The sequence below is a fragment of the Eubalaena glacialis genome, chromosome 10 (assembly GCF_028564815.1).
Source record: "Eubalaena glacialis isolate mEubGla1 chromosome 10, mEubGla1.1.hap2.+ XY, whole genome shotgun sequence".
Lineage (NCBI taxonomy): Eukaryota > Metazoa > Chordata > Mammalia > Artiodactyla > Balaenidae > Eubalaena > Eubalaena glacialis.
The window spans coordinates 11,637,830-11,657,971 of record NC_083725.1 but is presented as its reverse complement, the minus strand read 5'-3'; the positions used below and the strand labels follow the sequence as shown (position 1 = coordinate 11,657,971).

Here is a 20,142-nt window from a genome sequence, read left to right as displayed (position 1 = left end):
ATATGAAGGCGGTTGATACTTGTTCAGACCTTCTACATACTTCGGGGCTAGTTCTATAAATTGCTATATATTGCAGTTTTGGGGGGGCTAGTTCCATAAATTGCTATATATTGCAGTTCTGTAAATTGTTGGTGGTAAAATCTCCAGCTATGATTGTGGAATTGTCTTTTTTTCCTTTAAATCCTATCAATATTGCTTCATGTGTTTTTACGCTCTGTTATTATGTACATATTTATAATGATTTTTTCTGATTTATTGTCCCTTTTATCGTTATGGAATATTCCTCTTTATCTATGGTAATGCCCTTTGTCTTGAAGTCTTTTTTATCTGTTACTGAAAGTCACTTTAACCGTCTTATGTTTACTGTTTGGATAATATATCTTTTACTATCCGTTTACTTTTTACCCATCTGTGTCTTTACATTGAAGTGTTTCTTATAGGCAGCATATAGTGAGGGTCTTTTTAATTTATACTGATAAGCTCTGCTTTTTAACTAAATGCTTAGACCATTAACATTTAATATAATTATTGATATGGTTGGATTTAGGTTTAATATTTTATGTATTAGTTTATTTAAATTTCATTTTTAAAAATTATTCTGTTCCTCCTTTATGGCCTCCTTTTGTATTATTTAGGTATTTTTAGTATTCTATTTTTATTTAAGTATTATCTTTTTGATTATATTTCTTTGTAGTATTATTATTTTTTTAGTGGTTGCTCTAAGGATTACAGCATATATATTTAATCTTTCATAGTCTTTTTTGAATTGATACTGCATTTAACATAACATTACACTTAACATAAAATTTAGAAACCTTGCAACCAAATAAATCCTTTTTCTCTTCTCCCAACTTTTTTGTTTTCATTTTTTATCACATTGACACATATTGAAAAACTCAGCAATGTCTTTGTTTTTGCTTTAATCATCATATGGATTTTAAAGAGCTTAAGAGGAAAAGCAGTCTTTTATATTCACCCAGATATTTACCATTTCCCTTGCTCTTCCTTCCTTCCTGAAAATCCCTGTTTCCCTCGGTAAATTTCACAGCAGCCTGACGATATGCCTTTAGCATTTGTTGTGGAGCAGATCTACTAGCTATGTGTTCTCTTGGTTTTCCTTTTCTTGATTTTCCTTCATTTGAGAATCTCTGTAATTCACCTTCATTCCTGGGGGATGTGTTTGTTTGATACTGTATGCTGGATTGATAGTAATTTTCTTTCCATAGAGGCATACCTCATTTTATTGTGCTTTGTAGATATTGTATTTTTTACAAATTGAAGGTTTGTGGCAACCCTGCATCGAGCATGTCCATTGGTGCCATTTTTCCAATGGCATTTGCTTGCTTTGTGTCTGTGTCACATTTTAGTGATTCTTGCAATATTTCAAACTTTTTCATTATTATTATTATATTTGTTATGGTGATATATGTTCAGTGATTTTTGATGTTACTACTGTGACTTGCTGGAGGCTCAGATGATGCTTAGCTTTTTTTTTAATAGCAGTAAAGCACTTTTAATTAAGGTATGTACATTGTTTTATTTAGACATAATGCTATTGCACACTTAATAGACTACAGGATAGTGCAAACATAACTTTCATAAGCACTGAGAAATCAAAAAATTCATATGATTCACTTCATTTTGGTATTTGCTTTATTGTGGTGGTCTGAACCACAGTATCTCCAAGGTGTGTCTATACCTTAAAGATGTGCTATCTTCCGATGGGAAATCTATAATCATTTGTTACCATTTTCTGGTATGTATTGTGTCATTTTCCTTAAGACACTTCGATATTTTTTCCTTATCTTTGGTTTTCAGCAGTTTTGTTCTGATGTCTCTAGGTGTGGTTTTCTTCGTGATGATTGTTTTTTGGGACACCGATCTCTTGAATCTATAAATTTATCTTTTTCACCAAATTTGGGAAATTTTCAGCCATTATTTTTTCAAATATTTTTTCTGCTTCAGTCCCTTTCTCTTGTTCATCTTGGCCTCCAATTATACATAGACCTTTTGTTATTGTCACACAGTTTCTTGGGGCTTTTTTCCTTTAAGTCTTTTATTCTGTATGTTCTTTAGAATAGATCATTTTTTTTAAAAAAATTTATTTATTTATGGCTGTGTCGGGTCTTAGTTGTGGCACGTGAGATCTTTTGTTGAGCTGTGAGGGCTCTTCGTTGCGGTGCTCAGGCTTCTCTCTAGTTGTGGCACGCAGGCTCCAGAGCGCGTGGGCTCTGTAGTTGCAGCACACAGGCTCTCTAGTTGTGGCATGCGGGCTTAGTTGTCCTGCGGCATGTGGGATCTTAGTTCCCCAACCAGGGATTGAACCCATGTCCCCTGCATTAGAAGGCGGATTCTTTTTTTTTTTTTTTAACATCTTTATTACAGTACAATTGCTTTACAATGGTGTGTTAGTTTCTGCTTTATAACAAAGTGAATCAGTTATACATGTACATATGTTCCCATATCTCTTCCCTCTTGCATCTCCCTCCCTCCCACCCTCCCTATCCCACCCCTCTAGGTGGTCACAAAGCACCGAGCTGATCTCCCTGTGCTATGCAGTTGCTTCCCACTAGCTATCTATTTTACGTTTGGTAGTGTATATATGTCCATGCCACTCTCTCACTTTGTCACATCTTACCCTTCCCCCTCCGCATATCCTCAAGTCCATTCTCTAGTAGGTCTGCGTCTTTATTCCCGTCTTGCCACTAGGTTCTTCATGACCTTTTTTTTTTTTTTTCCTTAGATTCCATATATATGTGTTAGCATACTGTATTTGTTTTTCTCTTTCTGACTTACTTCACTCTGTATGATAGACTCTATAACTCCATCCACCTCACTACAAATAACTCAATTTTGTTTCTTTTTATGGCTGAGTAATATTCCATTGTATATATGTGCCACATCTTCTTTATCCATTCATCCGATGATGGACACTTAGGTTGAGAAGGCGGATTCTTAACTACTGGACCACCAGGGAAGTCCCAGAATAGATCATTTCTACTGTTCTGTATTTATCTTTAAATTCACTAATTCTTTTGTCATTTCTATTCTGTCATTGAGCCCATCAGTGAATTTCCTATTTCAAATATTTTATTTTCCTGTTCTAGAATTCATTCCTTTAAAAAAAATAGTTTCCACTTCTCTGGGAAGAATTCTTGTCTTTTGTTCATTTCAGGTGTGTTTTCCTTTACCTCAGGGAACACAGTTATAAGAACTGTTTTAAAGTCTTTAGTAATTTCAACGTTTGGATCATCTTGGAATTGGCACCCATTGATTGTCTTTTCCCTGGAGAATTGGAGACTTTTTACCGATCCGTTTGTATGTTGAGTAATTTTGGATTGCATCCCGGACATGAAATGAAATCTTCTGGAGGATGTTGCTGTTTTTGTTTTAGCATGTAATGAACCTGTGCAGATTCGGACTGTAACTTCTGTCTTGCATTCTTTGGAGATCTCAGTTCAGATTGCTAAGTCTTTTCTGTGCTAGTTTGGGTCTGTTCCACACACATACAGTTTAGGGGTTAGGCTGAAACATATGTGAGTCCATCCACAGAATTAGAGGGTTTACTTCCTCATGCTCTCCCCTCTGGGATTCCATCTACATTCTCTCCGTCATGCAGGGGCTTCTTTTCCTGACTCCATAGGCAGAAAGTTTCCATTGAAGGTTTAGCTGCCTGGCTGGGACTGACGTATTCTAGGCTGGGGCATTCCCTCAGGGCACAGGTGTACCAGGAAGCCCCAATTGTTTGGGTAGTTTCTCCAGGTTTTAAATCCCCTTCATAAGCTGCCTTATTTTGTTTACTTTTCAGCATCCTCGGGTAGCTGTCTTTTTGTATTGAATATTTTGTCCAAATTTTTTAGTTGTAATTAACAAGAAGGATGGGCTGTAGTGGGCTTATACTGTCACAGTCAAACCAGAACTCTAGTTGGTTAATTTTTAATAGCTGCTTGGTGAGGGTCAGAGATGTGGGTTTGACTCCTGCCTCTGCAGTTTACAGTCTGCCACTTTAATAGGAACTCCAGGTTCTTCATTTGGCAAAAAAATATTGGGACGTGAGAACTTGCTCTGCCCAGCCCCAGGGTTGTGTGGATCAGATGAGATAATGGCTGTGAAGTTCTCTGGAAACGGAAAAATTGTATTCAGGTGGTTGATATCCCTGCTGTGTGTGTGCATGTGTGTGCCTGAGTGTGTGTTCACGTGTGTGTGTGGTGTGTACCATTTATGCCCGGCCATCTCCATGGCAGTGACATCAGCACTGGCTCTCTCTCTTCAGGCTCTTCCTGGACCTCACTACTACACATGGGGAGACCATGGCGGGATCATCGTGGCCATCGCCCAAGGCATGGAAACCAACGAGCTGAAGTAAGTGTTTCTGATGAAGCTTTTTAACATCATACTGTTCTCCCAGAAATTTAACTCTGTGATTATAAGTGGATTATCTCTGTAGCACTAGGTTATTGACAGCACAATTTGTGCCTTGGGAAATTACTTAAATTTTTCTTGTTTATTAAGTGGGAATGATAATCTGCCCTTCCTATCTCAGAGAAGAACAAATGAAATAATTTTACTGATTTGAAAAAGCACAACTCTATATAAATATAAATTAATAATGACTAAAAAATTAACTAGAGTCTCTTCAACTTGTCTTTCTTTGCTTTGTGTGTGACACACAGAATTACTCATAGAATGAGTAATGATAATAATAAATAATAATGATACATGAGTAGTAATTTCAGAATACATATTACTTGATAGCCAAGTGACTTTTACTGTGATACCTTTGGTTTTGGGGTGCTTGCAGATAGACCTGGAAAGGACATTTGGGGTTAATGACTTCATTTTCTAGATGAGAAAACTGAGGCTCAGAAAGGTAAAGTAACTTGCCCAAGATCCTCCCCTTTGTTAATAACAGACAAGACTAGCACTCAGGTCTTTAAATCACGTTTTGTACTCTTTGCAGTATATTCCTCTGAAAAGCAAAAATGTCAACAGTTAGTAAGCTCTGCTTTCTTGAGTCTGATTTTATCAGAACCAATTCTTTCATTACTTTTGTCTGAGCTAGGACAGAAGTTAATTTTGTTAACATTCGGTCGGGGCAGACTATCTCTCATTTCTCCTTGTTTTTGGGCTGAACCCATGAGACAGATTGCTAAAGGAGGGGGAGAGGGCTCCTATAATCATCTTGTTTAATGCAAGGGAGAAAGCTTTCTTTTCCTTGGCTCCTTTTAGAAACAGGGCCAGCAGTAAGAGAGAGAGTTGGGTGGTTTGAAAAAAGAGCTCTTAGCTGGTTTCCCCTGTGGTTAATTGGACATGTGCTGAGCGACCTGGCCTCTAAGAAGCAGAGAGAAGCAAAGTCCCGGTGTTCTGTGCCCCACCTGGCTGGTCTCTGGTCTGTGCAGCTCTGGTCAGCGGCTGCTTTAGAGCCAGGAGTCAGAAGAAGTCCTGTTTGTACGCAACAGACTGTGTCCCCATTCAGATTGACGTTTGTTCAAATGAGGACAGTCACAGGGTACATGCTTCCCACATTTGTGTCGTCATTTATTTATCCATTAATTTATTAATTCCCATCTCACACATTTCGCGAGCACTGATGGTGCCTGGTGATGTGTATCTAAAGAGACATAGGATGTTTTCCTTCACTCTCAAGGAGTCCATCCACTAGTGGTGAGATACACAAGTACACAATGTGATGTTCGGGACGCTCCTTGAGAAGTATGGTAGGGGACGTAGTGTGGCTCCCTAGGAGTACATTTCATTCTGTGTGTGGCAGTCAGACTGTAGAGACAGTTCCTGATTTTCCCTGTTTAACTCTCCTCCAGATTACATTTGCATTCCAAGCTGGCTTCTCTGGAGTAGTTAATGTGATTCTGGTCCTCTTACACCATCTGTCGGTGCATGTGTGCTCGGGGAACGCAGCGTCATTGCTAGCTAGCTGCAGGAAAACATGATCAGGAAAATAGACCTGCTGCCAGAAAATCACAGTGCCCTCGGCAGACATTGAACAATGATTTTGGGGTGGTAGACTTTAAGGATATGGACCCTCTAGCATCCCTCTATTTGCACAGGTCATGTGGAGGTGTCTGTAGGTATGGTTCAAATAAAACATTTGCAAATATGAGAATATGTTCAGGCCTCCTATTGACAGGTGCATGTGTCCCAAATATCAGTCTGAGCTTGCCCAAAATCTGTGTAGTGTAGCCACCTGGCATTTGTATATTGCTCACAGAGTTGTTTTTTTTTTTTTTCTTGCTTCTCATGCTGCTCTGCTTTTGACCTGTGTGCTATCAGCTTCATCAGAAGAGAAGCAGGAAATAAATATTGTAATTAATTCAGATCCTTAAACCACATGAGTGAAGGCTGCTTCTGACTCACCTGGATTTCTATTGCTGGTCTAGGACTTCAGACACGTCTAAGTCTGGTCTCCCCAGCCATGGCCATGGCTCCCTCCTTTGAGTCTCATAGTATTTATTGGCGGCTGTCTCATTGATTTGGCATTCATCGCATGCTGCCTCCTTTTGTTAGTTACCTTTTCATTATATGCCTGGTTTCCTCAACTCATTAACAAGGTCTTTGTAGACAAGGATTTCTATTCTATGCAGGCTAGCAGGCACTTAGTAAATATTTGATTGTTCAAATAAATAGGTCATGCACACTTAGTCTTCCAAGATTGCTTATTTTTTTCCTGGTTTATAAAACTGGAAAGGGTGGGGTAGCATGGCAATCGTACAGTCCCCGGGGGTGGGGGCACTTCCGTTATGCTCTGTTGTAAATGATAGTCCCTGGAGCTCAAACGTGAGTAGGGGTCCCCGGATGTGTGCAATCTGGTGAGAATGTGACTGTCAAGAGTTCAGGTCCACGCTGGATGGAAATGGAACATATTTCTGTTAAGCATCATTTCAGGTCAATTACGCAAACATTTGTTGAATATCCACAAGGAGCCAGATGTTGTTCTAGGAACCGAGGATGCAGAGGTGAATGAGGCATCCTTTGGGAGCTGTCCAGCCCCACTGTGGCTCTGAGATGTTTCTGAGCCAGCTGGAAGGAGAGGCTGGGGGAAGAGCTTTCCGACCCAAAGCTTATCCAACCTTAGGGAGGAAGCCGTAACAACAGTAACCCTAGTGAGAGGTTTAGTGGGGACAGAGGGTGGAACATTGCTTAACGTAAGAGTTAAGTTTTGGGGTGTTTTTTTTTTTGGTTCTTTTCTTTTTTTTTTTTAATTAATTTATTTATTTAGGCTGCATTGGGTCTTCGTTGCTGCATGCGGGCTTTCTCTAGTTGTGGCAAGCAGGGGCTATTCTTTGTTGTAGGCTGCAGAGCATGGGCTCTAGGCACGCGGGCTTCAGTAGTTGTGGCTCACGGGCTCTAGAGCACAGGCTCAGTAGTTGTGGCTCACGGGCTCTAGAGCACAGGCTCAGTAGTTGTGGCTCACGGGCTTAGTTGCTCTGCAGCAGGTGGGATCTTCCCGGACCAGGGCTCGAACCCCTGTCCCCTGCATTGGCAGGCGGATTCTCAACCGCTGCGCCACCAGGGAAGTCCCTGGTTGTTCTTTTAAATAATTCATGTCTTTCTCTCCCTGATTAGTATAGTTAACTAAGAGTTCATGATTACTTGTTTCAGCTTCTGCCTTGATTCTCCACTGAGGCTGTTTTCTTTGTTGCTGTTAACTGAAATTGAGAGTAAGAAGTGGAACGCTTTGTTTTGCTCCTGTTTTCTACATGTCTGAAATGAATAGACAAGAAACCTCTTCTGGGAGTCACTTACCCCTTCATTCAGCATGCTGTCACCGTGAACCTGCTCAGGGGATGCAGATCATTCTTGTGTAGAATCAGTGTTTTTCGGAGAAGGGGCTGTTGTGTTTTCGCACTCTGACCAAAAACGGACCCAGACCCAAGCTTGTCGGCTTGATAGTGAGGGATGAGATCAGTCTCCGTTTCTTCCTGGCGGTTTGCCTGTCAGCATAATGATATTGGTAGTTACTAATAATACCTTGGACATTCCCCAAAGCATCTTTCCTCATAGGAGATTTCAGATTTCATAGGGCTTCCCTCTGGGGAGTCCTGAAAAGCCACTGCGAAGACTAGACCCAGCAGAGCAGCTGTCTTTTCTGGATCTGAGTTCTGGAAGCAGCTTCACAGTTCTGGAACGTGGGAGATGGCGGTTAACCTGTCCTCGTGGCTGCGGAACCTCCTCTCCTAGTAACTTACCTGGATGGTTGGAGAGAGAGCCAGTCCCGCCCCCACTTCGTTCTCACCCCCGTGTGGTGTCTTTGGCCCTGTGAGTTATAGAGGAACAGGTATTCTTATCAACCTTTAACTGTTGAGAAACTGAGAGATGGGGTTAGAAAAAAAAAAGAAAATACAGTGCAGTTCATTTAATTTCCTTTAACAAAAAAGCATTAATTAATGCCCCTCTGTGTGCCAGGGGCAGAAAAGTGAGTAAGAGGTCTTATTCCTGATGAACAGCAGCCCTAGTAGAAGATGCTCGCAAAATCAGGTCATTTAAATATAGTAGGTATGTTACTGAACCAAACTTGGGTCCACTTGCCCATCTACTGACACTGGGTTGTGGTGAAGGAAAGTGCAGCGTTTATTGTAAGGCACCAATCAAGGAGTCCGAGACAGCTAGTGCTCAAAAAGCCCGAACTCCCTGATGGATTTTAGCAAAGCATTTTTTTTTTTTTTAAAGATTGATTGATTGATTGATTGATTGATTGCTATGTTGGGTCTTCATTTCTGTGCTAGGGCTTTCTCTAGTTGCGGCAAGCGGGGGCCACTCTTCATCGCGGTGCGTGGGCCTCTCACTATCGTGGCCTCTCTTGTTGCGGAGCACAGGCTCCAGACGCGCAGGCTCAGTAGTTGTGGCTCACGGGCCTAGTTGCTCCACGGCATGTGGGATCTTCCCAGACCAGGGCTCGAACCCGTGTCCCCTGCATTAGCAGGCAGATTCTCAACCACTGCGCCACCAGGGAAGCCCTAGCAAAGCATTTTTAAAGGCCAGGTGAGGGAGGGGCGTCTCAGGGTATGTGATCAGCCCTGCACAGTTCTCTGATTGGTTGATGATGAGGTAACAGGATGGTGCCACAGGGGTTAACATTATCAATCCTTAGGCTCCAGTAGACTCCATGCTCATGGTCATCAAGTAGTTAACGTCTTCCAGTTGGTGGTGGTTTTAGCATCTATAAAACAACTCAGGAAATGTGCATCATATACTGTTATCTAGATATGTCAGAGAGGCGCTGTAGCAGAGGACCAAGGGGAGGGGTCTGTCCCATAGGGTCCTGCTCCATTACAGGTGTAAGATAGAGGTGAGCACAGGGTGCGGGGCGGCCACAGAAGGAGGGCCAGTAATGCTATCTGGGAGACAGGAGAAGGCTTCTGGGAGGAGAGGAAACTTGAGCTGAGACTTCAAGGGTAAAAAGCAATGTTGGAATGCCACCCCAGGTTTAGAAAGAGCTTGAGCAGAGACCAGCATGAATCAGAGTGCAAGGTGCAGCTCTTTAGTATTGACAGAATGTAAATCTCAGGGTGGGGGGGGGTGAGGAATGAGGCTTGCAGTAGCTGTGTGGTCAGGGGCCAGGTCCCCTGAGGACCTTACACGCCGCACCAGAGACATTAGACTTTGCTTTTGAAATGACAGGGTCCCTCTGAGGGTTTAAAAATAGGGGAATGACACTGCTAGTGTAGAAAGATGGCTCTGGCAAGTTGAGGAGCATGAATTTAAAAGCACCAAGACTGGAGGTGAGAGATGCTGCTTAGGTGGGGACCAAGCGTTTTGAGGACTAAGCGTTCAGGACTTGCTTTTTGACTAGACGGTGTCGGGGGGTTGGGGGGGTGACAGGGCAAGATGATCATATCACTCATAGAAAAGCAGAGGAAAAGGAGTTGGCCTGAAGGGCCATAGGATGAGTGCAGATGTGGACAAGTTGAACTGAAGTGGCTGTGGGATGTCCACGGGGAGATCCCCAGCAGGGATCTGGACATATTACATCATCTGGTTCTGTCTTCCACTGCCCGTTGCAGGAATTTTCTCTCTGTCATCTGTGATGGATGATCACCCAAGTCTTTGCTTGAATAATCGTAGTGATGGGGACTTTGCCAAATCAAAAGGAGCTTCCATTTCACTTCGGACAATTTGTTGTTCATTTGTTCACGCACTAAGTATTTATTCATCCATTCCTTTATGAATGAAAGTTCTCAGGTCAGAGAAAGCCCAAATTCTCCTCACTCCCGTTGCTATGCAGTGGGCTCAGCTTCCAGGAGATACATCCAACAGATATTTTCTCTTCTGCCTGAAAGCCTTTCAGATGCATGAGGACCCCTCCCTCTCCTCTTGAGAGCATCTCCTATTCCATGGCAAACAGCCCCTGTTCCTTCCCTCCTGTGCTGCAGGATCCTGAATGTACACCCTCTAGCTTCTCCTTTGGGCCCTCCTCACAATGTCAGAGCTTTAAGAGCCCAGATCTGTCCCCAGCAGCCTGAAACATGCGTCACATTGGCGTTGATACCAGCATGATCCTAGACACTCAATTTCTGCTAATAAAAACCCTAAGACAGTTTTTTTTTGCCCTATATCATTACCCTGTTCTGAAATCAAGTTACCCTGAGAAAAGGAAACGGGATTCATTTATTGTGACTTGTGTGTGAAACAATTTGAGCTCCCAGCTCCGACTTCCTTCGTGTCTAAGTTCTCTCCAATCAACTATTTCATACTCCATTCTTGACACAACTTTTTCTTCTTAAGGGAAATAAAACTACTTTTTCTCATCTAGTCTTGAGATCTTTACCTGTTCTCGTGGTTCTTTTAGAGATTATTAAAAGGAGCTCTGCAATCATACCTTTAAATCTTTCAGTTCCCTAGAATGTGCTTTATTTTGCATTCATTTTCCTTTAACTTCCATGTTTTTTTCCTGCTTTGTCCAGTTTGAAGATCATTCTCTTTAAAAAAGACAAAACCAAAATAGAAGTTGACTAACTACTTCTGCCTCTTTTTCTGTCTTTCCTATTTATACCATTAACCGTCAGATGGATGAGCCTATTCCATTTCTCATTCTTTATAGAACTTGCTGGGTAACCAAGCCACGTCTCACTGCCCACTGATCTCCCAATTATTTTGGTAATTTGAAGCATAATCCTTGACTTACTTTGAGTTTGAGTTGTTTGGCCACTGTTTCTGCAGATTACTAGCTGTAAGAATGACAGCTAGGATTAATTAGCAGATCGCTACTGCTCTGTAAGTTTTTGCCCTTGGTTAATATGACTCTTTGCTCATCTTGAATATGTTTTTTTAAAAGTCTGAGCTCATCAAGGACCTTTCTCTCCAGCCACACATTGGTGTTTTAAATTGAGTGTCTACCACTGCTTCACTTATTTAGTGTATCTTTGGTTGTATTATGTTATTATTGTATTATAGTCCCATCTTCTTGAGAGCTTTGGCCATGAGATTATGTCTATACTTCTGTTTGAACGTTTTGAATTCTCCGTTCCTAAGGGCTGGGGCCCTACGTCCTCTTTCACGACTATTAGGCATATAAAGATGGCTTGGTTTGTTTTCTTGCAAGGTTCTTGTCACTTTCACTTCACCAGCACAAGTTCTCCTTTGGAGGTCAGAAGTTGGTCCAGAACAGATGTTCCCTTAACTGTTGGCAGTTGATAATGTGACTACCATGTCTCCAAAATTTTGAAAAAGCGCTGTTTTTTAAATGCACAGTTTATTCTTAGGTTTAAGGCTGTACTCGGCCATGCACCTGCTTTTTAGTGTCGTTAATATGTTATGGTCAGAGTCTGCTGGGAACTTCTCAAGAAATGGGATGATTCATTTCCTGAGGTTCTCTCGGGTTCGAGGAGCTTTTAAGTAGAATTACCTAGGCAATGTGCAAATAGGCAGACTTCCGGCATCATCACACGGATAGCTCCCATAGTGTCTGGTTAATACGCTGACTCTGCTGGTTCAGTTTGCTTTAAAGATGGCGCTAAGCCTTTAGCTCATCACCCTGCTACACGAAAGAGATTGAATGAGTTACCTTATCCCCGTATCTGCTTCAGAGTTAGCTGAAACCAAAAGCATATCAGCCAGAAGAGAATTTCTCCTCTTAGGAAGATCTGTGGAGGAGATTGCTTAGTCCCCATTGCCCTGTAGCCCCACCACTAGGTTTAACCCATAGCACTTCTTGCAGAAGTACCGATTTTAGTAATCTCAAGACAAGAGGAAGTGTTTGGATTGAATGATGTTGTAAAAAGAATTACATCAAGTATTAAGATCCTGAGTGAGTAAAACTGATATCTCAAAAACATGGGAAAAGTGAAAGAAAAGTTTTGTATATAATTTGGATTCGAGAGACCCAGTAGCTCTGTGACCCTAATGAACCCCCTCTTAATGGAGTGGTTTCTCATGGTGAGCATCTCACCAGCTTACTGGGTGATGAAGCAAATATCAGGCACACTTTCCTCTCCTTCTCCTCCTTCTCCTCTTCAATACAAAAGATAATTTGAAATCAATACAGTTACTTCAGTGGTGCTTTTTTTTTTTTTTTCTCAAGGGCTTGCTCTCTCGTTCTGATGTAGTCTGTCTTGGAGACTTTTCTCAGGACACGCTTTCCTCCAACTTTTTAATTTTTAAGACTATGGGAAAAGTTGGAAAAATTGTATAAAAATTACTCATGTAACCTTCCCCTACAGCTCCCGTAACAATCACCAGTTGTTAACATTTTGTCCGTTTGCTCTGCTTTTGCCATCTGTTTATCCTGTCTGTCATCTTTCTATCCATCCATCCGTCCAGCCATCTATCTGTCCAGCCACCCTTTTTTTTGGGAATCATTTGAAGGAAAGTTGCAGCTATTGTGCCCCTTTATAGCTAAATACTTAAACATATACGTATCTCCAGGAAGTAAGGGTATTTTCCTACACAATCAGAATGCCATTATCACACCCAAGAAAATGATCATGAACTCAGTATTACTTACAGACTATTATATTTTCTCAGTTGTCCTTTACTATTTGTAGCTGCTGTTTTTTCTTCTAATCCAGGATTCAGTCCATGTTTACGTATCGCATTTGGTTATTATACCTCTTTAGTCTCTTTTAATCTATAACAAGCCCTCTGCCTCTTTGGTTGGTTGGTTGGTTGGTTTTTCATGGCCTTGATGTTTTGAAGAATCCAGACCAGTTGTCATGTAGAAAGTTCCACATTCTGAATTTGTCCAATCGCATGGAATAGTGGTGCCTAGATGATGTGGTATCCTCAGTGCTTTATCCAGGAGGTACACGATGTCAGGTTGAACCACTGTGAGTGATGCTAAGTTTGTCGAGGGTTGTAACTCAGATTGTCCACTGTAAATTACATTTCCCCCTTTGCAGTGAGTGCGAGTTGATATCTTTTTTTTTTTTTTTTGCGAGTTGATATCTTTAGACCGTGTGAACACTCTGGTCCTCTTGTCTGACTCGGTTGTTACAGTGGGGGTTAGAGTACAGTCACTTTTCCCATTCTGTCATTGTTTTCAACATTTATTAGGTAGCATTGTAGTATAATAAAAAAAAAAATCCCTCTTCCCTTTCTCTTCCCTTTTGGTATCATTTAGAGACCCATGCCCTATTTTCATTCAGTGTATTATCTGTTACCATCGTTTCTCTTTGTCAAGTTCATATTTTCCCAGACTGGCCAGTTGGAGCCCCATCAAGGTGGCTCCCATGTCCTTTTGGGTCATCAGCATCCATCTGTGAGCACTTCCCCCCTTTCTGGCACAACCTTAAACTTGCCCGGCTTTAGCCCAGGATCAGCCACTTCTCCAAGGAGCCCTGGTTCCTCTTACAGATGAATGTTATCTGGAAACCAAGCTCTTGCCCCGGAGACTTTAACCGCAAGGATCCTTTTACTTGCATCTGGGCAGGTACAGCACCAACGAAGGGGAGACCTGGAAAACATTCGTCTTCTCCGAGAAGCCGGTGTTTGTGTACGGGCTCCTCACGGAGCCTGGCGAGAAGAGCACTGTCTTTACCATCTTTGGCTCCAACAAAGAGAACATCCACAGCTGGCTGATCCTCCAGGTCAATGCCACGGATGCCTTGGGTAAGCTGCTGCCTCCTCGGCCCTTTGCATGGAAATACCTATTGACCAAAGCATCAGCGTAGATACTGTGCCCTGGGAAGAGGTTGTGATCCATTGAAGAAGATGGGCACGTATGCAGTAAGTGAATGAGAGATGCAGAGGCAGTTGCTCGGGCAGCTGTTAATAGGGCCACGTGTTGTCTTTTGTATCCTCATTTCCTGTGTGGTCACGGGCACAGGGCAGGTTTACGTATATGTGTGCTGAACATGTGGATGAATGAATGCTTGGAAAACGTTCTTCCAAATTAGCAGTTCCAGTTTGGCCAATTCAGTGGGTAACTACTCCTAGTGAGTGATGCAGGGTCCTCTCAGAGCTGTCTGGGGTCTCGTCACCATCTGCTAGCCCAGACCCAGGACCTGTAAATAAGTGAGCAGGGAGAGTGAACCTCCTCAACATACTTCTTCCTTCCCCACCCCCACGTAACCCTGCCCTCTGCAACTTCTCTGTCTTGGCTGACATTATTCCAGCTGCCTGGAAGGCCCCTTGGATTCAGTTTCCACTCGTTGAAATCCTTCTCATGGATCAGGATCCAATGCACTTGACTGCTAATCCCAACCAAAAGATCTCTCCCCTCTTCTCTGTGTCCCTAGCATACGTGTATTCATCACACCTTGAATTACAAATTTGTGTCTGTCACTCTGGGTGTGTCCTCTCCCATCAACTAGATCACAGTCTTTAGACACAAGAACCTGCCCTGTGCATATTTATATTCTACCCACTGGACAGCCTGATAACCTTATTGTCAGTAAGGGTTTAATGAATGCTTGCTGATTGGAATGGTGTTGAGTTGACAGTAGTTCATCAGTTTCAGGCAGCATTTAATCTGACCAAAGACACACATATGAAAAAAGACATAAACTACCAGTATAGACATTGATGTACTTTGGAATTCCTGTAGAAACCATTCTACTTAAATTTCGAGTGGATTTGGGTAGATGGAGTGACTATCCAGGTTGTCTGACCAATTCTCAGCCTCCTTTCATGAAGATCCCATACCTTCCGAGCAGTGACAGTGAATTCTCTTGCTCGTGGGCCATACTACCAGATGCGTCCACGCTGCCTCAGGAAGCAGGCAGGGGTCGGTACTCCTGAGTGATACCATCTCTCAGGGATTCAGCCTCTACCTAACTCCCTGGAGATAAACGCCTCTGGGCACCTACTTCTAAAGGAAACTGCAGAATCTGCTAAAATCTTTCAGAAGTGTAGACAGCGAGCACCAAAGATGCTTGCTTCTTCCCAGCTTTCTCAGATGGACGTCCGTGTTTCAGGGGACACCAGGGGCTGCTGCCCGGCCTCAGAGCCGGCTGATTAGAGGGGCGGGCTGGGTCCGGAGGCCTGCACACCCGCTGGGCAGTAACGGGAGACATGGGAAGTGGTTGGCTGGGCTGCGGGGCGGGCAGGGCAGGAAACCCTGCGTGGGTCTGCCTGTAATGCTGCATTTCCTCCTCCTCAGGGGTCCCCTGCACAGAGAACGACTACAAGCTGTGGTCCCCGTCTGATGAGCGGGGCAGCGAGTGTCTGCTGGGGCACAAGACTGTTTTCAAACGAAGGATCCCCCACGCCACGTGCTTTAACGGAGAAGACTTCGACCGGCCGGTGGTCCTGTCCAACTGCTCCTGTACCCGACAGGACTATGAATGGTGGGTTCTACATCCATGCCAGGGACTGAGTTCTATTCTGGTCACTCACCGGTGTGGGAAACAGACTAGGGCGTGGTCCCTTCCCCTGAAGAAAGGGAGGGAATCATAGGAAACAAATATTTATTAAGCATCTCTTATGAACCCGGAACCGTGCTAGGCACTGTTTATGTAGGTTATTCCATTTAGTTGTTACAGCCGTGTGATATGGTGGAGGTGTGACACCCAGGCAAGTTGCAGTGATTTATGCAGGAATAGATCACTCTGGGATTTGTTTCTATGAGGGCAACCCAAGAAAGGAACACGCTGAAGGTTCAATTGTAGATAACTTCTTTTTGTTAGGAGCCCTATTCTAGAGGGAATTTGTTTCTTTGTCTGAAACGAGGGGAGGTTAGTGTCTTATATATATTTATATTTGTATATTCATTAGTCCTTGAGTAAAATATCCAAGGCACTGCTTGACATTGTGGAAGAAATGACATGCACACAAATCATTGTAACAGGAGACGGGAAGATGCAGGTACCTTGGAGGAAGAACGGGTGCTTTTACTGGGATTATTGATAGGAAAGAGGAGACTGTGATTTGCTGCTGGGGAATCAGGAAATCTCTGGAGGCAACACTGTTTGAGATGGGCTTTAAGGAAGAAGCATCTGGATACGTGACTGGAGCGTTCTAGGAAGATGCAGCGGCAGCGTGAAGGTGTGGAAACAGGAAAGTGTAGTTGGTGGTTTAGTTTGGATGCCTTGTTGGGTGTATGACTGGGGGTCAGTGAGTGGAGATGAGGCTGAGAAGAGAGAGAATACGGTGGGGTGGAGACTCGGGCGTGGACCATATTCTGTAAGCAGGAGGGTGTCTTTGGAGGCTTTTGAGGAGAGTTGATGACCGGAACAGAGCTTAGCTTTAGGAAGATGATGCTAGCAGTAAAGACATAGGGTCTCAGAGCCCGTAGACAATCCCCCAAGTCTGTGATCCAACGTGAAATCATTCCAGATTTGCAGGGCTCTCAGTAGAGCATGGGCACTGATCATAAGCACATAACTCGTTTTTCAGTGGTTGCCGAAGCATAAAGAAACCAAAGGTTGCTTTGGGAAGCCACACTTACCTTGACTGAAGCCAGAAACCTCGGATGTGTTCTAGTCCAGAGGTGGGAACAGGGCCATAGAGTAAACGTTTTAGGCTTTGCAGGCCGTGTGGTCTCCGTTGCAGCTACTCAGCTCTGCCTATGTATCGAGATTGCCGCCTAGATGAATGGGCATGGCCGTGACCCGATAAAGCTTTATTTACAAAACAGCCAACCAGATTCAGGCAATTCCGGTCCTAGACCAGTGCTTCTGAAACTTGAAGGTGCATGTGAATCATCTTGGATCTCATTAAAATGCAAGTCCTGAATTGGTTGTCCTGGGGCCCTGCAGTCGCCCAGGCTCCAGGTGACCCTGAGGCTGCTTCTCTGCAAAGCTACCCTCAGAGCAGCAAGGCTTTAGACAGCTGAAGACGAGCATCCTCTCCGAAAGCTGTGTGGCCCTAAGATAACAACGTAGACGCTTTCATGGCAGAAGCGCAGAGCTGTTCAATGTTCCCAGTGATGTCCGCTTAGTGCCCCTCTGCTGCCTTCTGCCCTCCCTTAGAGAACCCTAAATGGTAATGCTAATCGGAGGGATTTTGCTGGTGTGAGGTATCCCTGCCGACTGGATTGAGACTTTGGGGGCCCTGATCATGGAAAAGATTACGAGCCCTCTCTCCTCCCTCTTTTATCCCCGTTAAATACTTGAAAATAAGACAAAATGAAAAATATGTGAGAAAATCTAACAAATCTTGATTTTTCTTTTGATGACCACTATTATGCTTTTTCTCTAAAATCATCATCATTTTTCTCTAAAATCCCCCCAAAACAGCAATAGCAACAACCAAAAGCAAAAGCCAGGGGCCTGGCCCCCATGGGTCTACCACACCCACTCAGCTAAAACCCACTGGAGGCTGAGACCAGGGAACGGCCTGCCCTGCCCCTCTTGGACTTGGGCTTTGGGCCAGATGGGATTGTGGGGTGATGACCATGCAAATGATGAAGGGTGTGTTTCAGGGCATCCTGTAGTTCCTCTGTTTGCTGTAGCTTCTAGAAAGGAACCAGCCTGACTGCATGGCTCTTGGAAAGGTTTGGTGGCACTGGCCTGTGGCAGTGGGGAGGGCAGGGTCTGGACATGGACGTGAAGAGAGGAAGTGAGACTCGGCGAGCTCCCGGTGTCTCTCCATTAGTCCTGCTCCTGAGGGACAGCTGTACTTACTTCCAGGAGTCCTTTCGGGCCTCCCTGGGAAGCACAGTTACTTGCCTGTATGTTCCCTGATTTCAGGAGTAGTTTCTTTTACATCTTCATATTCCCCCAGGTTGCCAATAAGAGTGGTTTTCAAACTCTTGACTGCAACTCCTAGTAAGCAATGTATTTTATAGTGTGATCCTGTACCTACACATATTTGTGTATGTAGACACGTACACACATCTATGTAAACAGAAGTTTTATGAGGTAAGATTTACTTTCAAGTGCGAAGAATTTTGCAATTTCTTTGTGGGGAGGGGAGGAAGCAGGTCTGGACCCTCCAATGTGCTTTCACAGCCCACTAGGTCATGACCTATAGTTTGAAAAAACTGCCCAAGAAGAGTACCTTGCCATTGGAGTAATTAATGCTCTGCCTGGTCCCCCAAAAGGTTTAAAGCAGCCATTCCATAAAAATTTACCGGATTTAATGAATGGAACGTGGTTGGTACAGTAATAAAACTGCTCCCTTCTGAAAAATGCTCTACAGGGTGCTAAATGTAGACTGTGATGTAATATGTACACGAACCGCTTTGCCCTGTACCTGTTAATACGTCTCCTGTAGTAGGTGTTATACTTGATAGAGTAAGTGAAGGCTTTTGGGTAAAGCACATCAACATGGAAAGTCCCACTGGATTACGAGTTTAGGGTTTGGGCCAGACCTTGGCAAGTACAGCTGCCTCGTTTTAGAGCCGTCAAGTCACGCAGACAAGGGCAGGGCCAAGACTAGACCTGGGACCCCTGCTTCCTACCCCAGGGCTCTGCCTGGCTAGCTGGCCAGTGTGGAAGAGATGTGGTCCCCAAATTGCAGAAGGTCTGTGGACTCAAGGTCTAGGTCCCAAAGTGCACGAGGAGGCCCCCACGGTGATTTTAGGGAGTAGGTGGACATGCTCTTAAATAACATTGAATCCTTAGTTTAGAAAAAAGACGGTTCCTTTAAATTTCTCTTGTAATCCCTCCAGTCATGTCAAGGAGAAAGTCTCACTGAGTGCTAGTAATTCTTCACATTTGCCAATTGCTTTTAACAAAGAGAGGGCAGGCCCAGAGTCTCTGGGCAGGGAACTGGGTCCAGCTAAAAAAATTCAGTATTATTTTGTCTTTGGCATCATGATCTGTCTCATTTTTGTCTATTTATGGCATATGATAATGGTTTTCCAATTACGGCTCTGTTATAAAGTTTCTTTTGAAAATGCATTAGTGTAAAATAGTGAGTATTCGTTAAAGGGACACGTTGAGTAACTTACAATACAGGTGGTGGGCAGTAGGGTGGACGTCGCAAGGGAGGGTCCCAAAATACCTGAAGTGTGTCAACCAGCGGCCTTACCGAGCCCCAATTGCCTTTTCAGTGACTTCGGCTTCAAGATGAGTGAAGATTTGTTATTAGAGGTTTGTGTTCCAGATCCTGAGTTTTCTGGGAAGTCATACTCCCCTCCTGTGCCTTGTCCTGTGGGATCTGCTTACAGGAGAACCAGAGGGTACGTCTCACAGAGGTTGCCATGTCCGGGACACAGCGGGTCTGTACTTGGCATGGGGGGTGCAGAGGACCACCTGGGTTCCTTTCATATTCTAAATGACAGAATTCCAAGGTAACAGGTTTCAGGTAGCTTGGGGAATATTTAAAACTGCAATGTTTGCAAACTCTTCTCCCCACCCTAGCCCCCGTGGAAAAAAATGCAAGTCTGTAAGCTTCTCTGCAACTCCAGTTGTTTCTTTCTTTTTTTTTTTTTTAAATAAGCCTTTCTTTTCCCCTTCCATGTACTCTCTCTTTTTATTATTATTATTATTATTTATTTATTTATGGCTGTGTTGGGTCTTCGTTTCTGTGCGAGGGCTTTCTCTAGTTACGGCAAGTGGGGGCCACTCTTCATCGCGGTGCGCGGGCCTCTCACTATCGCAGCCTCTCTTGTTGCGGAGCGCAGGCTCAGTAATTGTGGCTCACGGGCCTAGTTGCTCCGCGGCATGTGGGATCCTCCCAGACCAGGGCTCGAATCCATATCCCCTGCATTGGCAGGCAGATTCTCAACCACTGCGCCACCAGGGAAGCCCTCCAGTTGTTTCTTAAGTCATAAACTTCAGCCAGTGCACGTCTTCAGAGCAT

General features: G+C 43.7%; 1 protein-coding gene across 1 annotated transcript in view; it reads left to right on the top strand.

Annotated features, from left to right (window-relative positions):
- Positions 1-20,142, top strand: part of SORL1 (sortilin related receptor 1) — a 159,440-nt gene that overhangs the window by 66,104 nt on the left and 73,194 nt on the right. The window contains exons 12-15 of the mRNA XM_061203301.1: positions 4,274-4,362; positions 13,883-14,061; positions 15,554-15,740; positions 19,391-19,519. Coding sequence (XP_061059284.1) covers positions 4,274-4,362; positions 13,883-14,061; positions 15,554-15,740; positions 19,391-19,519 — 584 coding nt within the window. The remainder of the gene's footprint in view (positions 1-4,273; positions 4,363-13,882; positions 14,062-15,553; positions 15,741-19,390; positions 19,520-20,142) is intronic.